This window comes from Hypoxylon trugodes (genome assembly GCF_022578975.1).
Source record: "Hypoxylon trugodes strain CBS 135444 unplaced genomic scaffold F4822scaffold_9, whole genome shotgun sequence".
Taxonomy (NCBI): domain Eukaryota; kingdom Fungi; phylum Ascomycota; class Sordariomycetes; order Xylariales; family Hypoxylaceae; genus Hypoxylon; species Hypoxylon trugodes.
In genome coordinates this window covers 1,931,685-1,946,134 of record NW_026250024.1, presented here as the reverse complement: position 1 = coordinate 1,946,134, position 14,450 = coordinate 1,931,685, and the positions used below count along the sequence as shown (strand labels likewise).

The 14,450-nt window shown below is 46.1% G+C and overlaps 6 protein-coding genes across 6 annotated transcripts; 4 read left to right on the top strand and 2 right to left on the bottom strand.

Annotated features, from left to right (window-relative positions):
- Positions 1-206: 206 nt before the first annotated feature.
- On the bottom strand, positions 207-2,065 carry F4822DRAFT_446096 (uncharacterized protein; the record flags this gene model as incomplete). Its single annotated transcript, XM_051463470.1, has 1 exon — positions 207-2,065. Exon 1 carries the CDS (start codon positions 1,989-1,991, stop codon positions 207-209), a length of 1,785 nt encoding a protein of 594 aa, XP_051310752.1. The 5' UTR covers positions 1,992-2,065.
- A 2,271-nt stretch (positions 2,066-4,336) lies between these two features.
- Positions 4,337-6,116, top strand: F4822DRAFT_433512 (cytochrome P450; the record flags this gene model as incomplete). The annotated part of the gene is made up of 4 exons (XM_051461857.1): positions 4,337-4,718; positions 4,775-5,500; positions 5,568-5,649; positions 5,708-6,116. The coding sequence occupies 4 exons, from the start codon at positions 4,337-4,339 to the stop codon at positions 6,114-6,116; spliced, it is 1,599 nt and encodes a 532-aa protein (XP_051310751.1).
- An 876-nt stretch (positions 6,117-6,992) lies between these two features.
- F4822DRAFT_416915 (MFS general substrate transporter) lies at positions 6,993-9,937 on the top strand. The gene is made up of 12 exons (XM_051459384.1): positions 6,993-7,451; positions 7,531-7,667; positions 7,730-7,803; positions 7,859-7,867; positions 7,927-8,024; positions 8,115-8,235; positions 8,293-8,677; positions 8,732-8,862; positions 8,930-9,052; positions 9,107-9,329; positions 9,388-9,493; positions 9,554-9,937. The coding sequence occupies exons 1-12, from the start codon at positions 7,187-7,189 to the stop codon at positions 9,625-9,627; spliced, it is 1,746 nt and encodes a 581-aa protein (XP_051310750.1). The 5' UTR covers positions 6,993-7,186; the 3' UTR covers positions 9,628-9,937.
- Positions 9,938-10,195: 258 nt separating this feature from the next.
- Positions 10,196-11,546, top strand: F4822DRAFT_379175 (uncharacterized protein). The gene has a single exon (XM_051456377.1). The coding sequence runs from the start codon at positions 10,356-10,358 to the stop codon at positions 11,454-11,456; it is 1,101 nt and encodes a 366-aa protein (XP_051310749.1). The 5' UTR covers positions 10,196-10,355; the 3' UTR covers positions 11,457-11,546.
- Positions 11,496-12,490, bottom strand: F4822DRAFT_379315 (uncharacterized protein). The gene is made up of 4 exons (XM_051456379.1): positions 12,232-12,490; positions 12,067-12,174; positions 11,820-12,002; positions 11,496-11,758 (listed from the first exon to the last, which is right to left on the bottom strand). The coding sequence occupies exons 1-4, from the start codon at positions 12,356-12,358 to the stop codon at positions 11,535-11,537; spliced, it is 642 nt and encodes a 213-aa protein (XP_051310748.1). The 5' UTR covers positions 12,359-12,490; the 3' UTR covers positions 11,496-11,534.
- A 133-nt stretch (positions 12,491-12,623) lies between these two features.
- Positions 12,624-14,424, top strand: F4822DRAFT_433508 (cytochrome P450; the record flags this gene model as incomplete). Its single annotated transcript, XM_051461856.1, has 7 exons — positions 12,624-12,815; positions 12,882-13,017; positions 13,152-13,226; positions 13,303-13,594; positions 13,642-13,678; positions 13,737-13,935; positions 13,991-14,424. The coding sequence occupies 7 exons, from the start codon at positions 12,624-12,626 to the stop codon at positions 14,422-14,424; spliced, it is 1,365 nt and encodes a 454-aa protein (XP_051310747.1).
- Between the last annotated feature and the right edge of the window lie 26 nt (positions 14,425-14,450).

Below are 14,450 nucleotides of genomic sequence, written 5' to 3'. Positions count from 1 at the left end.
TAGGCCCCTGAACATAAATACCCAGATAATTATCGCATATGCTGACAAACATAAAACAATAACTAAGAAATAACAACACAACCTTCCCAAATTCCCCTTAATTAACCTATATGACCAAGGACACATAAGAAAGGCGAATCAGAATAGCCTCAGCGAAAAGGTGGAAGCTAAAGATGTATCCTTAGTAGCAGGGCTTACAATTTTCCTTATCTTATATGCTTAAGCGCAGTTTCCACCACAGCCAGAACATTTGACCATACCCAGTCTATCATGTCATCAGCGGCATACCTAGGGTGCTTCGATCTCTCATTAAGCTTGCGATAGGCTCCTAGACTTAGGCCCGGAAGTCGATAGTCCCCATGGTCCGAACTGTATGAAAAGTATGTCTCCCTCACGAGCTGATGGTTTTCCGGTTTTACGTCCCTCTTAAGGCTATCGTAAAGTTGACCCCATGTGGACAATTGCACGGACGCGGGATCCGCACCATAATGGAGTAATACTTGGATGCATGGGATTTGCTGACTCCTGACAGCATCATCTAACGCTGTAGCGGGCGGAGCAGATTTAAAGGTTGAAGTGTTTGGAAGAACGGGCAGCTCGTCTTCAAAAGATATTCCTTCCCTCTTCCACGAACCTGCGATCGCGGCGACACCTACAAGGTGGTTAAATTCGATTGCGATTCGCATAAGGTACGGCGATCTGAACCCCTCTTGTACCGCGTGGAGCACGATTTGTCGCGAATCCTTACCGGCTTTAAATGCTGTCTCGACGAGCCGCTGCTTTCTTACTTCGAACCGGTCTGCGACGTCATCTGTGAATTGCGAGTCCTCTGTCATCCATTCTAAGTACTCTAAGTATGCGATGAAGAATGGTAAGTTCCGATCATCACTCGCCGCTCGGGACTCTATTATATCGTGATCTAAAAGGGCTTCTACGTAGTCTAATCCCTCCGACGTGTTCGCATAGTCAAAGTACTGCAGGAGGTGCAGTAATCTCGACGCATTTTCCGGTTTAAATTGATCTAGACAGTCTGCGAGGGGGTTAAAGTAGGTGGAGTATGGGTTTAGCGGCATTGGGAACATGCTGTTTATGAGAGACGTGGTAACGATGTAGTTGACGATTGGGTTATCGTCTGGCGCGGACTCTAGTCGGATCACGTAGAAGAGGACCGAAGCGAGTCCCTTTAGGACTAACAGTTGTCGGTGTCCAAACTCCGGTGGTTGCATAAGAATTCGATGTAAAACGCCAATCACATACCTATTCATGCCTGCTACAATTGCCTGCTCAAAGAAAGGAACAATCGTATCGTCCTCTGTCACCGGTGCTGGGAATTCTCCGAAAGCAACAAGAGCTAAAGCGCAATCTTCAATATTGTCGAGCAAGTTCTGGTTGTTCTGATTGTCAGGGTGCACATAAAGCTGTATAGCATACTCAACCGCAGTCAAACAGGTCGTAGTGAACGTATCAGGATCACACAAGGGTGGGTGTGCTTGACCCGCAAAATCACACTCGTCCCCTTTAGCGGAACGTGCGGTGTGCCTCATGGTGGGCTCGATGAACGGACTACTAAGCAATTCTTGAACGATATCAGCTCGGCCAGCCCGTACAGCGGTATGGAGTGGAGGTTCAGTAGTCCGAAGGATTTCGTACAGGCCGTTTATCGCGCTGGGATATCGGTCTTCGAGTCCACGTAGGAAAGCACGGATTAACCAAAGTGGAGTGCCCTCACGTTCTATCGCAAAACTGAGGTAAGGGCTGGGATCAATATTTCCTAGGGGTGTGCTAGTTTCCCCTCGCCCTTGGCCTGGGCGAAAGCTCATATGATCGTCAGCGTCTCGTTGACCGATATTGTAATCTTTCCCGAAAAAGACATCGGGGTAAGCTATACATAAGTCAAGAATTGTTCCCACATCATTTTGGATGGCAAGATCGTTTACATGTCGAGCCAACTGTGATGGCGACATGGCACGAAAATCGATTACTTGTGACATTTTGGCTTTGGTCCAATATGGTGTTCTTCAGGTCGAATAAATGCTTAGACTTCACGGGATATAGTGCAATGGAGGTGAGAATAAGAGTATGTGAGAAGAGTGGATATCGGGACTATACCTATCTAGGTATTCGGGGAGAATTTATATATACCGGCGGACGTAAACAGCGTATTGATTTTACAACAATGTTATTAGAGAGAGAGCATCCAAAGTGATTGTTGTTGCTCTTTGTATAGCAATCCTTTCCATGAAGCTATATATATGTTATCTATTGATGCTACTCTCGGTTTTTATCTCCACCAAGCGTCCTTTCATTTGGCCTTTTCTGAAGGGATATTTACCTATACACTTATACCTAAATTAGATTTTCATATGTAACCATAAAGGAAGTATATTATTCAAATCTTCAATCAACGGTGACGAGTGTAACGCATTTCTATTGCCACCTGCATTCTAGAAAGAGCCCACCGTTTATAGAAGTGCTTTGAAGGGTTTAATACTACTAGGCACGTAAGTACCTGGAAACGGTTGATTATAAATATAAATACCATCGTGGCAGTCTGATGATAATGAAAGAGATTGATATAGATACTACTAATGATGGTTTATATCCTGGTCCTTCCCATTGTTGTTTGTGAATGTCGAATATACGAAGTAAGAGGTACTCCCTAGGTTGGTCTACTACCTTATAGTGAGCAAGTTTATTGAGAAGAAATCGAACGATCAATCATATCCTATACCAGAAATAGACTCAGGTAGTCGTATAGCATTCAAAATTGCAACCACATCCGCAAATTGCAGCATAAACATCTCGAGGCACGAAAACGGTGCTCGCTTCCGTGCCATCAAGTTATGTCGGTCGAAAACTAATCCCTGTCATCGTGTAACAGCGTATCTACGGTCAACCAAACGGGTTCTTTTGTTTTATATTGATTTGCGCTACTACCCGTATCAGATCACACTGTAGACAATTATGACATCCAACGGGCTGGGAAGGCTTACTCGAGCTTGTGTAATATCTTGGTCATCTATTGTGAGGAGGCTGGATCTAGTAAGTCCTAGATAGCAAGCGTTTGAGTTGCATAATCCTATTGGCTTGTCATTTAAGCTATATGGAGGATTATTGGCTTCATTGCCAATAAGAAATTCTTCAGAGGAGTATATATACTCATGATATGATAAATTTTGACAGGTTTCAGGGGATTGCAGCAATAGGTAGTATTTCTGCCCTAAATAGACGCATCATAATCATTTAGTGCAGGGTTCCATTCGGGTTATGCGATCAACCTCTTCTGCATCCCGTCTTGGGTGCCATCGGTATTAATATGGGGCCGGATGTGCTGCAACGTATTGTAGGCGCGGGATAATGCGACGTCGGAATTCAGATAGGTCAACAAGAATCCTACCGGTCTACCGAAAATTGGTTGGCACCAAATGACTACAAACACTTAGAGCCTCGCACATAGATACATATAAGGGATGCAGATGGAGTTATCGACGCATATCTGTGCTACCCTAGATTGACCACAAAACAAGTCAACAGGCTAGAAAAGCCATTCGCGCAAGGAGAAAACGGACATCCCCAAGAGGTAACCTTCCCGTCGCCGAGACGCCTCGCGCTTAGTGCCATAGTGTTCCCATCACGGGTTTCCATTAAGCCGCAGGAATCAATCGTTCTGACATGGCTACTTTAGGTACGATCTCGGCAACGAAAAGAACTGGTGCGCTCAAAAGCACAGACAGACGAATTGAGAAACGGTTATTCGCTCTTCGGCCTTCTCCAGTTCCTTTGAACGGGGCTTAGGTATAGCCAAAAAAACGAAGCGGCGCCCTAAATGTGAGCGCATCAATAAACGGGGGTAATTTTCGTGTGGCTTCGATCTAAGAGAGGCTCACCGGAATATAGCCTATGAGAAAAGGCGGTTTTGGTGTTGGATATGTTCACATGAATATGCGAGCCATAAGCGGTCCACCATATCCGTCAGCGTTGGCTACAAGGGTCTGTAAGCGCTACGCCTCCCCCCCCCAGTCGTCCCGTCGGAGCTCTAGACCACATTCGAGCCCATATCAAATGGATAGCGGCTTCAAACTCAAGGAAGAAGGCTTGTGGCATTACCCGATGGGACGATTGAGGTCCGGTTGGAAATTCTTCTATGATGCTGATTTACCCTTGTACAGCAGAGGCAGGTGTTGATACCTATCGGACTCCGAACGCATGGTGCCGATTCAGGATCGTGTCGGATTTATATCGAGTATAAAATACTGACGTTACGCTCGTTATTCTCCGTGGAGGGATGTCTCTTCTATCATTCCAAAGCCTTCTGGTAAACCACAACTTGCTCAACATGGAAAGCATTCGGATACTCATCTTCTATTTGGCGGTGCCGAGCCTCTTGCTCTCCGCCATGAGCCAGATTCTCTCGTGGAGGAAAAAGGTCGGACGGCAGACCAAGAAATTCCCCGGACCTCAACAATTCCCCATTGTTGGAAGAGTCCATGATATAGATAGGTTCTGTATGTGGAAGAAGTTCAAGGAGTGGGCCGACATCTATGGACCTATATACCGGACGAGTATGCTGGGACAGAATTTCATCATAATCTCAGACGAGAAGATCGCCGAAGAACTCCTGATGAAAAGGGGCCACATATACTCCGGGCGCCCTCAGATCAGGGCTCTTTTCGATCATAAAACTGGACCGGGTTATGTCGCACTGATGGATAGACACGGTACGAAAATCCATGACTTCGTAACTTCATGAGTTTATTGACAGAATGGTCTCTAGAAATTTGGACGCGCCAACGGAAATGGGTTCATGCCGCCATGGTTGAATTCCATCGATCTCATTTTTTTGGTATTATCGAGAATGAAGTCAAGAGATACTTGGCAGTACTTCTGCTCGACCCGGCCAAGTTCCATGGTAACACACGAGAACATTGTGGACGTATCATGAGCCGACTAGCTTGGGATGATGCTTCGCAGGGCAAGGAGAATGGGGATAGTGCTGATTGCACATTGACTCAAATGTCTGTGTCGGGACCAATCGTCAATACAATGACGCCACTGTGGGAGATCCCGTGGGCTTTTAACCCATGGAAGAAGTATGAAAGGGCACGTGAGGATCGACAGCGGGCTTGGTGGCTCAACTCTTTTCATATTGCGAAGCAAAGATTTCTTCGAGGAGAGTTACCCGCGGACACATGGTCGAACCGGTACCTCACAGGACTTCAACAACAAGGCAACCTTAGCCTAGAGCAAACTCCACAAGAAGAAGAGTTCGCCAGCTGTATGCTTGGATTCCAGAATCTTGTGGGTGTGGTGACTATTAGTGGTCCGATGCTGTTTTTCTTAATGGCCATGGTACTTAACCCCGAATGGCAGAGAAAGGCCCAAGAGGAGATCGACAGGGTTTGTGGTGACAAGATGCCCACAACAAGCAATATGGCCGACTTGCCTATTATGCGGGCGTGTTTAAAGGAAACAACTAGATGGCGATCTGGCGTTCCTCTTGGTAAGATATCCAACCCCCCTATTATTAGCTAAGTACGGGATTGGTTAACTGTTCTTGTGTTACACAGGTGTACCCCACCAAGCTGAGCAGGATGACGAGTTTCGCGGCGAGAAGATTAAGAAGGGTACCATTATTTTGGCGTGTGAATGGTGAGTCGACGTTCGTATTAGCTAGAACAACTCATTTGGATCTAACTTAGTGCTTAAGGAGTATAAATCGTGTTCCAGAACGTTACCCAGACCCTGAGAACTTCCATCCAGAACGGTACTTAGAAAAAGAGTGGCCGACCTACCAGGAACCGCTCTCCCGGTATCCCAACCTTCGCGAAGGAGTGGGGATGCATACATTCGGGTGGGGTCGACGGACATGTCTTGGTCAACATATCGCGGATGACGAGATGTTCGTTACAGGGGCGGGCGTGTTGTGGGCTTTCAATTTAATTAGGAAAAAGTGTCCTAAGACGGGTGAGGTGATCGAGTTCGATAGTGAGGCTACCAATGCCCACGTCATTCTCGAGCCGTTGCCTTTCCCATGCGATTTCCAGCCACGAAGTGCTGAGAGAGCCTCGCAAATCTTGTCTGGATATGCCGAAGTGAGGGATCAACTTCGCGTTTGAAACGAAACACGGCATCGAATAGATCTGGTCCCCTAATGTGGAATGGCCAATGGAGCTAAATATGCAAGTTATTCGTACAAATAGTAGCGGGCGGGGAGTCATTAGGTATCTAGTATGGCACCTAGGGATATGAAAATTAGCACATATTTTAAATGGCATAGGATAATTTCCACAATAACATCCAACGTTGATCGCGGTTGAAGAGGTCTAATTAAATTTCCGCGACTTTTTTTGTCAGTGAATGGCAAGCTTATAGCGCCAATTATGGGGCATCTTAGGTACCTACCCGGCGGCCCGGGCACTCTTAATATCGCTGCGGCGCGATACTATTATCAACCTAGTGAGTATACCACTTATATGACTATTTGTAAATGGGGATAGCATGGAGTTAATTATACAATTCATTAATGTTATGTCGCAATATCTTGTTAATACCTATCGTCTAAAAAGTAAAGTACATTTCTTTAGCGTGGATTTTGAGGCTATTGAACCCATACCTGAAGATTCTATCGTGGAAGAGTACCTTCTATATGTAAGTGTATTTAAGTGAAGAAAAGATACGTAATTCGAAAGCGTCCCAATAAGTTTAAGGGTACACTTCCGTAAGTCAAGAAACTACCGTAACTTGAATTGATCGAATTAAGTATGATTCTGTACTAGGTACCTATTGTATGTCTATTGCGCGAGCTTTGAGATCGTCGGAATAGTGCCGTGTCGAGATTCTGGTATTTGCGAAATAAGGTAACGAAGCGCTGACGATAGAGTTCAGCGTATTTGGTGTAGAGTACAGATTACATAAGACTTGCAGAAGAAGGGATGGTGTGCTGTGCTAGGTAGATGACGTGCTCGCAGATTTGGCCAAGTGAGGTTTCTATGCACACCTCTGAAATATTGCAGCGATCTACGTAAAGCCACGGGCGCCTGGCTGCCCGATATGAGTCAATGTGAGGTACTACAAGTAATTACTTACCTGCCTTTTTGAACCCGTGGTCTCGCTTGTTTAAGGTACTCGCAGCTGCGGCCACGCCACTTAACGCATTACTGTCTCACCCAGGTACTTGAGCAACGCAATGGCAACCGGTACCGATTCAAAATCGGTGGTCAATGAGACGACGAGGCTCCTACAACCAGATACATCCAGCATCGATTCTCATTATGAGGATTCGAGTCAATCGTCCAGCGACGACTATAATGACAGCCCTTCCATAGCGAGCTATGGTACTCCTACAAGATCTGATGAAGAGGAACAACGTGAACAGGAGACACCCGGCAACAAGCCGACGCAAACTTACAGCAATGGCTTCATAGCTAAAGTCGTAATCGCTATGCTCGTCGGTAGGTTGCGACGCAACATTACTAATCTGATTTTTTTTTCTTTTTTTTCCTCCTCCCTTACTGACGGGCACTTTCGTAGGAGTATTCACATCGAGCGCGGACAGCTCGTTAGTAATAGCAACCCATCCCATAATAGCATCGGAGTTCAACGATCTAGAAAATTCAACCTGGCTATTTATTAGCTTCCTCCTCGCGGGGGCAGCCACGCAATCGCTCGTGAGTAACACCCCAATTAATATCACCTGCAGGCACCAGTATCTAACGGCAATATTGCACAGTATGGGAAATTGAGTGATATATATGGTCGGAAACCTGCGCTGCTAACCGCCTACGCGCTTTTCGCTGTTGGATGGTGAGTTTATGCACTGAAGTTCCTGTATCGAGATTAGTTAGCTAACCCTTTCTAGTGGTTTAGTGTAAGGCAGCTCTTAGTATACCCCGAAGCCTGTGCACGAATACTAACGACATACTTCAGTGGCGCGGGCCAGACCATGTGGCAGGTCATAGTCGGCCGTGTGATATCGGGCTCTGGAGGAGCCGGCATTATGTCTTTGGCAGGTGTGATAATAACTGGTGAGTCAGCTTGAACGCCCGTTGTTGGTTGTTACACTCCTTAGCCCCCCCTCCAAAGGTGATTGCGCATCAAGACTAAGGCCCCTCTAGATATAGCTCCTTTAAGGGACGTAGGCTCATGGCAGAGCTATCTTAACGTCGTAGCTACTGTTGGGCGAAGTTTGGGCGGCCCAGTGGGAGGGTTCCTTGCTGATACGATCGGATGGAGATGGTGCGTTCAAGAATTCCCAGATTTGAATACTTGATAAATGCTGACGATAGTGTCAAGGTCATTCTTTGGGCAAGCACCGATATTCTTGCTTGCTATGGTTCTTTGCGGAATTATACTTCCAAACATGACAACAGGACGGATCAGAACAGACGCCGAGTCCTCGAAGAGTCGACTAGCTAGGATAGACTTTTTAGGAGCCTTTTTCCTTGGCGCTGGACTCCTATCCATTCTATTGCCTTTAAGAATCGCCGGGCAGAAAGTACCATGGACGAGCCCAATAGTTCCATCTCTCTTTGGGCTAGGAGCTGTTTTGTTGGCACTCTTCGCCGTAACAGAGGCTCGATGGGCGAAGGAACCTATATTTCCATTGAGATTGCTTAGAAACAGGGGCATGGTTTTAGGGTACGTTATTATGGTCTGCCAGACAGCCGCGCAAGTTGGAGTATGTCTTCCCGTCATTGAAGTACTCTTCAGACACAATTGCTAACATGAACAGATGATGCTCTCCGTTCCTCTTTATTTCCAGGTAACGGAAAGGTCATCTAGCACGGTCGCAGGCGCTCATCTGATGCCTGCTGTTATCGGAAATACTATCGGAGGCCTTCTAACGGGCGCATGGATACGGAGGTTAGCGATTTCACTCATAATTCTACCCCCGTCAATAAATGTTGCTAATGATAAAATCGCCGTAAAGAACCGGTTACTTCAAAGCACCATTAGTTTTCGCGGGAATTATATCATTCGCCTGCTATGCGCTTATGATACTTAGATGGAAGGGAGAAACCAATTGGGCAGAATCCCTATATATCTTTCCTGGGTGAGTGTGACACGAGGGGCATTTATAGACTTTTACTCACTAGGCGTGTCACAGTGGCTTCGGTACCGGTATTTCAGCAACTGCGACTTTTGTCGCTCTTCAAACAGCAATAAATCCCGCAGACAAGGCTGTGGCGATATCTGGCCTATACTTATCTGTACCGATTGGATCGATTCTAGGTATGGCTACTTGTAACACGGTGATGCAAGCGGTAATGCCTGTGGATTTGGCTTCAAGATTGCGCGGTCTCGGCATAGAGGGGGAAGAAGCTGAACAGGTAAACGACCTGATTTACACACACCCCGATAGTCGTAGAAACTAACAACGTCTTGAAGATCATTAAGCAAGCCACTGCGCGAGTTGACTATCTCGATGAAGCGCCAGAAAGAATATCGCATGCAATCGCGCAGGCATATGTTCGTGGTCTTGAATACAGCCATGGTAAGGCCCTTGACGAGGTTGATTCTAATTTCATCTTGAGTAGGTACTGACGATGTTTAGGGGTTTCATTGTTTTGCGCTGCGCTCGCGATAGCCGCCGCTTTGCTGATGAGAAGCAAAAAGTTGCATGGTTGATTATACCCAAGTTTGGGTCGACAATTTAAAAGGAGAAGTTGGGGGGTTTAAATTGAATCATGAAAACAAGTCAGTAGGGTACATAACCCCAAATGGGCGGATGTAGAGCGGATGGGTTATAGCGGGTTGACCCCCGAATTCGCGTTATCATCTGCTGGCTTTTGGTTGTATAGCCCCTGAAAATCATGGCAATTTAGGTACACAGCCCCCCACCACAAGTGTAAAAAGGGGCAGAATATAACATGTGAGAGGGAATAAAAGTCGATTAGTAATCATGACATTTATTCTGATCAGCAATTGAAAACTCAAACCTGAACCCTTTCCAATACAACTATCAAACATCAACGTAAAATATTTATTCTATGTGTTCAAGATCACGGACACTTAAGTACTTACGCATATAATTGACAACATAGACCCAATCATTGGAACACAATATCACGAAGGCGAATTATTCTTCCACAGGACCCAGCGTGCGTAAGCCAAGACTTATGTGTAGAATGGGCGGCCTCAGCGTGGCAGTGTTAAACAACTAGATGCCTGATACAGCTATACACCTTATCACCAACAGATTGCCTGAAGTACTAGGTAAGTAAGTGTTACTGGAAGACGAATATATAGAGATGTACAATTTAAGGGAGGTTTTTTTTTTTTCAATTCTAGTCTACCTACTTACGCCGATATTCAACAACAAGTACCTGAGTACCGACCTAACATACTAGTCCACGATGGCTTCAATTACAGAAAGGATTAGAACAGCGAGTGAACGCCACAACGAGTTATTGGCTATTCTCTCCGAGACAGACCATGCCCAGCCCGCACTACAACAGCAGACACGCTACGTCAGCGATCTCAATAATGAGCTCTCAGTCGTCCAGCAGCGTATTGCCACGCTAGACAAACAACGAGCTAAGGAATTCAAGGAACATAAGAGGTATCGCGACTCGGTTATGAAGCGCTTCGCCTATCGTGTCGGAGGTAAAGCAGAGAAGTTCCAGGCCAAAGCCGAGAAGGAAGAACGAGAGTACTTCGATGTCCTGCAACAAGAACACCAAGCCAAAGAGCAAGAGAATACTCTGAGGGATATGCGCTCCAAGGCGATAGAAGTACAAAGTGACTTAGAAGCAGGGGTCACCCGCCATACAGATGCCCAGCAGCAACTCGACAATCTCTACGACAGCATTTTCCAAGGTCCGACGCCGGTCTTCCCCGAAGAAGACCGTTTGGAGGAAACTGCCGAGAGTGCTTTGCAGATTTATCACAACTCTCGTGTAGTGATGGAAACAGAGCTTCAGGTCGTCCAAATTTTAACAGAAGCGCAAAACCGGCTTCGCGAGTCTATGAACTATACCGAAGAGGCACTAGACCACAGCCGGATGGACATGTTTGGTGTTGGTGGGTCTCTAATGGATATGATGGAACGTGATGCACTGCAGAAAGCTGAGATACAGGTCAGCCAGACGCTATCCCTCGTACGTCAGGCACAGCGCATGTCACCAATTGTGCGGGATCTCCCACCTATCAACGTTGCGGAAGGCAGCCTCATTAGCGACATCTTATTCGACAATATCTTCACTGATATGGCATTTCATGAAAAGATCAAGGACTTCCAATTGGATCTTCAACGAGCTCTGGATAACATACGGGGCCAGCTAGCCTCGGCTACATCAAGATATCAAGGGGCTGAACAGGAGATGACCGCCCACGCAGCGACCCTCAAAGCCGCGAGGGAGGAACTGCAGAAAGCGAGAGAACGTATCTTCGAACGAATAATCAACGACAATGTGGCTGAACTGCCAACCCCTGCCGACGATCCTCCTCCATACTGAATAGGGATCTTGTAGCACACAACGGTCTCTCAAAGGGAAAAGACGAAGAGGGCCCACCGTTATTTAGGCATGCGAACGCTATAGGCTATCAAGTTCCATGCTTCTATCCATAGAGCCGAGACGAATATTACTCGCCTTACCACTTGACGATGAGAACAACTGACTAGCCGAGTTCCGGAGTTTAGTGAAGGAAAAATTGCGCGTGACGCTCTCCTGAATCGGTCGGAGGGTGGGAAGGCATGCGCTCAGTATACCGGCATTGGTTTCGATGATGGTCCAATAGTAGACTGGCGCGTATACCCCTATTTCGCGTGTCAGCTTCCCACAACTCAGCTATCATCTTATCGTCGGATTGAAACATACAAGTAGTATCGGGGTGATAGCCGCTATTGAGCACGTAGTAGATTTGGGTTAGGAAGTGGATTCGAATGATTCCTACAATACTAACCAAACCACCGAGGAGGAATATGCATACAATCACCACCTTTCGCGTAAACTTCATTTTCAATTGCCACGTTTTATAAACTGGTAGAAGGAGGACTAGGACTATCGCACGAGTTAGTCCTCATTCATTAACGGAAACGCACCGTAGCGCTTTCAGAAAACTTACAATCCGTAGCGACATCTGTTGCTAGGGCGGTGGTGAAGAGCGCCACCTCATCAACGCATGTGTACGGGAGACTGTCATCCCATTGCGAGGCAATTGGTGAACATGAGACTAAGCCGTTAGCAACTGAGTAGAGACATGCTACACCGATAAGGGTATGATACTCACACATGAGCGCAAATGTAAATGTGGTTGTCCAAGCAATGGAGACTCCAATCATGATCCAAGTTACTGCTTTGAATCTTGGGGTAGCGAAGATACGTTGGTACATTAGAAGGACGCTGATTTTGGTCATCCACACCACTGAGAATTCCGTTCAAAATAGATTACACCGCCTGTCCCGCCCCCGACTACTCACTACCATCCTGATTCCTCATTTAATATTGTAAAAATTTTATTACTCATAAATGATAAATGACTCACGTGATAGCTTTACTTTGCCTCGTTTGATCTCAATCCGTGTCACTTATCCCTTTTTAAAAATTTGCTGACAACCTCGGAAATATCGGAGTTTCCGTCAGCTACCTACCTACATCTCAAAACTTCCTACCGACAACAGTATGTTTCTTGAGACAGTTATAACGATTGCAGCAACGTGCTTTTTAGTAACAATTCTCGATAGTTTTTCCCAGTTTAAGACTAAATTGCCGAGAGTTGGTAAAGATCCGGGGCCTTTCGGGCTTCGGACTTGGTGGGCTAGATGGAAATGGACTAAACTTGGCCACGGGGATGTGATGCGGGCGTACGAAGAGGTAAGACGTTATCCTATTTTAGCCTCTTCCAAACGGTATATGAATCCTATTCTAATAATATTCAAGTCCAAAGACTCGAGCTATGTCGTCCAAACGTTGATGGGCGATACCATTGTGCTGGCTCCTAAATTTTTGAATGAGCTGAACATGCTTCTTGAATCGAAGCTGAACTTCATTGCAGCATTGGTGGAGAGCGTCCTGGGTTAGTATATTGGTGTAGATCTTCTTTTACAGGATCATCTAATTGTCGATATTTGTAGAGGCTCTCTTATGAGAAATCTATGTAAGATCGTTAAGAAAAACATGGAAAGACCTCCTTCGAAGCTGACTTAATAGCCACATTTCTTCCTCTAATGGAGGAAGAGTTTCGTGCAGCTATTGTTGAGCAACTTGGTCAAAGCACAGTTGAAAGTAAGCCACGCAGTACACTGTACTTTGAACGAGATCATGAAGTTAATTAGCTAATTCCATAATCTACTCGCAAAAGGCTCGATTACTTGCAATGCATACGACCTCTTATTCTCTTTCATCCATCGCATTTCATCCGTGGTTTTTGTCGGCAAGTCACATTGCCACAGTCCAGTCTGGACTGATGCCGTGACGGCTTTGGCTGTTGATGTTGAAATCACCAAGTTCATTCTGCTACCATTCCCGTCCTTTCTTCGGCGCTTCATTGCACCTTTGATCCCACAGCGTAATCGTGTCTTCCGCCAACGGACTGCGGTGCGCAATGTTCTTTTTCCTCGATCGGAAAAGATCGGCATTAAAGACGAGCCAGCGTGATGAACCTATTTCTAAAAAGTGGGAAAGATTCAGATCCGGACAGGATAACAGCTAGACTTCTGATCTTGACGGGTGCTGCGGTAAGACCCCGCCGGATTAGACGAATATGATACGCGACTAACACTGAGATGCATTTAGCTCCACACATCATCGATGGCGATAACACATGCGATATTCGATCTCTGTTCCATGCCGGAATACGTTGAACCTTTACGATCCGAAGCAAAAGAAGCGCTCGCGCAAGATAACGGGAAATGGCAAGTTTCGACCATCAAGAGACTCCGTCGATTAGACAGTTTTCTCAAGGAATCCCAACGCGTCAATCAATCCACCTTACGTAAGTAAAACCTCACCTCAGCTCTATACAATTTATTTAACGGTTCTCTATATAGTTGCTTTTGATCGCAAGGTCATGTCACCAATCGAGCTATCCGACGGCAAGATAATTCTTCCACGCGGGGCGAAAATCGTCTTCCCTGGAGGGCTCATGTCGCGCGACTCAATGTTCTATGATGATCCTCAGCGATTCGATGGATTTCGCTTCTATCGCCCAGACGAAGACGCAGACACGACCTCCGCTAATGCACAACGTGATTTTACTGGTATTGAGCCGGGTAATCTCTCTTGGGGAAGTGGCAGGTTTACCTGTCCCGGGCGATGGTACGCAGCCACCATGATCAAGTTGATTGTGGCAAATTTGCTGCTTGACTACGATATTTCCTTTCCTCCAGGCCAAATGAAACGACCGTCAAACACAAAGTATGATACTGACGTACATCCGGATTTTGAACAGAATATCGTCTTCAAGAAGAGGCGCAATACCTGATCACTCTCACTAATACCTACCTAGGT

Bases quoted from the DNA above. Each gene is read 5' to 3' on its own strand.
- F4822DRAFT_416915 (XM_051459384.1), top strand. From the start codon at position 7,187: ATGGCAACCGGTACCGATTCAAAATCGGTGGTCAATGAGACGACGAGG. The intron at 7,452-7,530 runs GTAGGTTGCGAC...GCACTTTCGTAG, and splicing joins CGTAATCGCTATGCTCGTCG to GAGTATTCACATCGAGCGCG. The intron at 8,236-8,292 runs GTGCGTTCAAGA...GATAGTGTCAAG, and splicing joins GATACGATCGGATGGAGATG to GTCATTCTTTGGGCAAGCAC.
- F4822DRAFT_379315 (XM_051456379.1), bottom strand. From the start codon at position 12,358: ATGACCAAAATCAGCGTCCTTCTAATGTACCAACGTATCTTCGCTACC. The intron at 12,175-12,231 runs GTGAGTATCATA...CTAACGGCTTAG, and splicing joins ATTTACATTTGCGCTCATGT to TCTCATGTTCACCAATTGCC. The intron at 11,759-11,819 runs GTATGTTTCAAT...CACGCGAAATAG, and splicing joins CTATCACCCCGATACTACTT to GGGTATACGCGCCAGTCTAC.
- F4822DRAFT_379175 (XM_051456377.1), top strand. From the start codon at position 10,356: ATGGCTTCAATTACAGAAAGGATTAGAACAGCGAGTGAACGCCACAAC.